Source organism: Camelina sativa, chromosome 6 (genome assembly GCF_000633955.1).
Source record: "Camelina sativa cultivar DH55 chromosome 6, Cs, whole genome shotgun sequence".
NCBI lineage: Eukaryota > Viridiplantae > Streptophyta > Magnoliopsida > Brassicales > Brassicaceae > Camelina > Camelina sativa.
Genome location: NC_025690.1, coordinates 15,980,924 through 15,982,827, shown reverse-complemented (window position 1 = coordinate 15,982,827; position 1,904 = coordinate 15,980,924). Strand labels below are relative to the sequence as shown.

At 35.7% G+C, this 1,904-nt stretch overlaps 1 protein-coding gene across 1 annotated transcript in view; it reads left to right on the top strand.

Annotated features, from left to right (window-relative positions):
• LOC104791670 (universal stress protein PHOS32) overlaps positions 1,608–1,904 on the top strand; it is a 2,017-nt gene continuing 1,720 nt past the window's right edge. Inside the window, exon 1 of the mRNA XM_010517609.2 lies at positions 1,608–1,869. Coding sequence (XP_010515911.1) covers positions 1,695–1,869 — 175 coding nt within the window. The 5' untranslated portion in view covers positions 1,608–1,694. The remainder of the gene's footprint in view (positions 1,870–1,904) is intronic.

Here is a 1,904-nt window from a genome sequence, read left to right as displayed (position 1 = left end):
GTTTGTTGGGATACAAACAATGTCCCACATCTGAAGATTAGAAAATAAGTTTCTAATATATAAGCCAAGACCAACTCCAATTAGTATGAGGCCTTTTGGGAAGGAGCCCAATAAGAAATCCGTGCGGGCTTTGCCACCTGGGCCCAAAGCGGACAATATCATCCTAATAGGGGAGTTGGCTTGGGCTTGGAAAGCCCAACAATTGGTATCAGAGCTTAGGTCAAAAAGTAGACCTAAGGGAATGGGTGTGGGCTCTATGTTCGGTGTGGGAGGATCTCTCAAAAAGATGACATGATTAAGGGTGCCTCAAGAATACTTCAGGAATAAAGGGGTATCGGAGCCTAGGTACCTGGGTTTCGCTGAAGGAAAGGCCAAAGTATCGTGGTACATAGTTTGAGGGGAGGTTTGTTGGGATACAAACAATGTCCCACATCTGAAGATTAGAAAATAAGTTTCTAAAATATAAGCCAAAACCAACTCTAATTAGTATGAGACCTTTTGGGAAGGAGCCCAATAAAAAATCTGTGCGGACTTTGCTACCTGAACCCAAAGCTGACAATATCATACTAATAGGGGAATGCCCAACGCTTCTTAAACCGTAAGTTGCTCTGATCATCATAAATGTATTCATATTGGGTTGACATGGAAGATTAAAAAAAACCATTATCACTAATGCAAATAGTCCTACTCATACGATCAGTTCACATTCTGTTAGATACTACAAAAGAGATTGCACGTTAAAATGAGTAAAATAAACGGAACCACGACCTCGCCACTGTAAAAGCTTTTTCACCACACCGATATTTCTGATCCCACCAACTAGGTTTTAGACAAAGATTGTTTGTTTGTTTTTTGTGTGTTTTACATTAATTTAGTCATTTACATATATCATTTTATTCATAATCATTATTTTTATCCATAATCAAAACGTGCAACTTCATGACAATCTGGCTTACAACTCAGCGATCACATGTCGATCCTAATCCACCGGTAAAACAAACTCATTTAATGTTGATACACTGCCAGAAATTTAATTTTAATACTAAATAAAGCCATCTAATATAATGAGATCCTTATTGTTTAGCGGTGATCAGATTCAAAACATATCAACATATAAGATAATTTTCGCTATTAATGTGTTGGGGGCCAAAGTCGTCTAAACATATCTAGAGTTTTTAATATATGTAAATACTATATAGACTAAATAAAATCTATAGAATAAAGATGAATGTTTGTCAAAGTAAACTTATGTAACAAAAAAGATTAGCTGTATATTAAATTTTTAAAACTCTGCAGTCAATGAATTTGTTAAACTTTAGTTATATAATACAAACTTGTACGTAATTGGATTCGTTGCTTAGTAATGCTTCTAAACACCAATAAAACAAGATTTCATTATGGATAATTGGATATGTCGGTTAAAAATCAAGAATAATTAATTATTATAAGAAACAAAAAAAAATATGCTCTCATACTATAGGTTGATACCGTAGGATTAAAAAAATGGACGGTCAAGATGCAAACAAATGAGTCATAATGGATCCTACATCGGACGAAGCATCGACGAAACTTCCAAAGTTGTATATATAACTTAAAACGTTGTGATGAAGCTAACTTCTCACAAACACCACCACCATTTTAAAGAAAAAACAGAACCATCTCAAAAGGTTTCTTGAAAAAATAAATCAAGAAAGATGCCAAAAGACAGGAAGATCGGGATCGCCATGGATTTCTCGGAGAGCAGCAAGAACGCTCTTCAATGGGCGTTCGATAACTTGGCAGATAAAGGAGACACTATATATGTTATCCACACGCTTCCAATCTCTGAAGACGAAGCTCGTAACTCCCTCTGGTTCAAATCCGGTTCTCGTAAGTTTACTCCTAGCTACTTTTGTTCCTTTTTT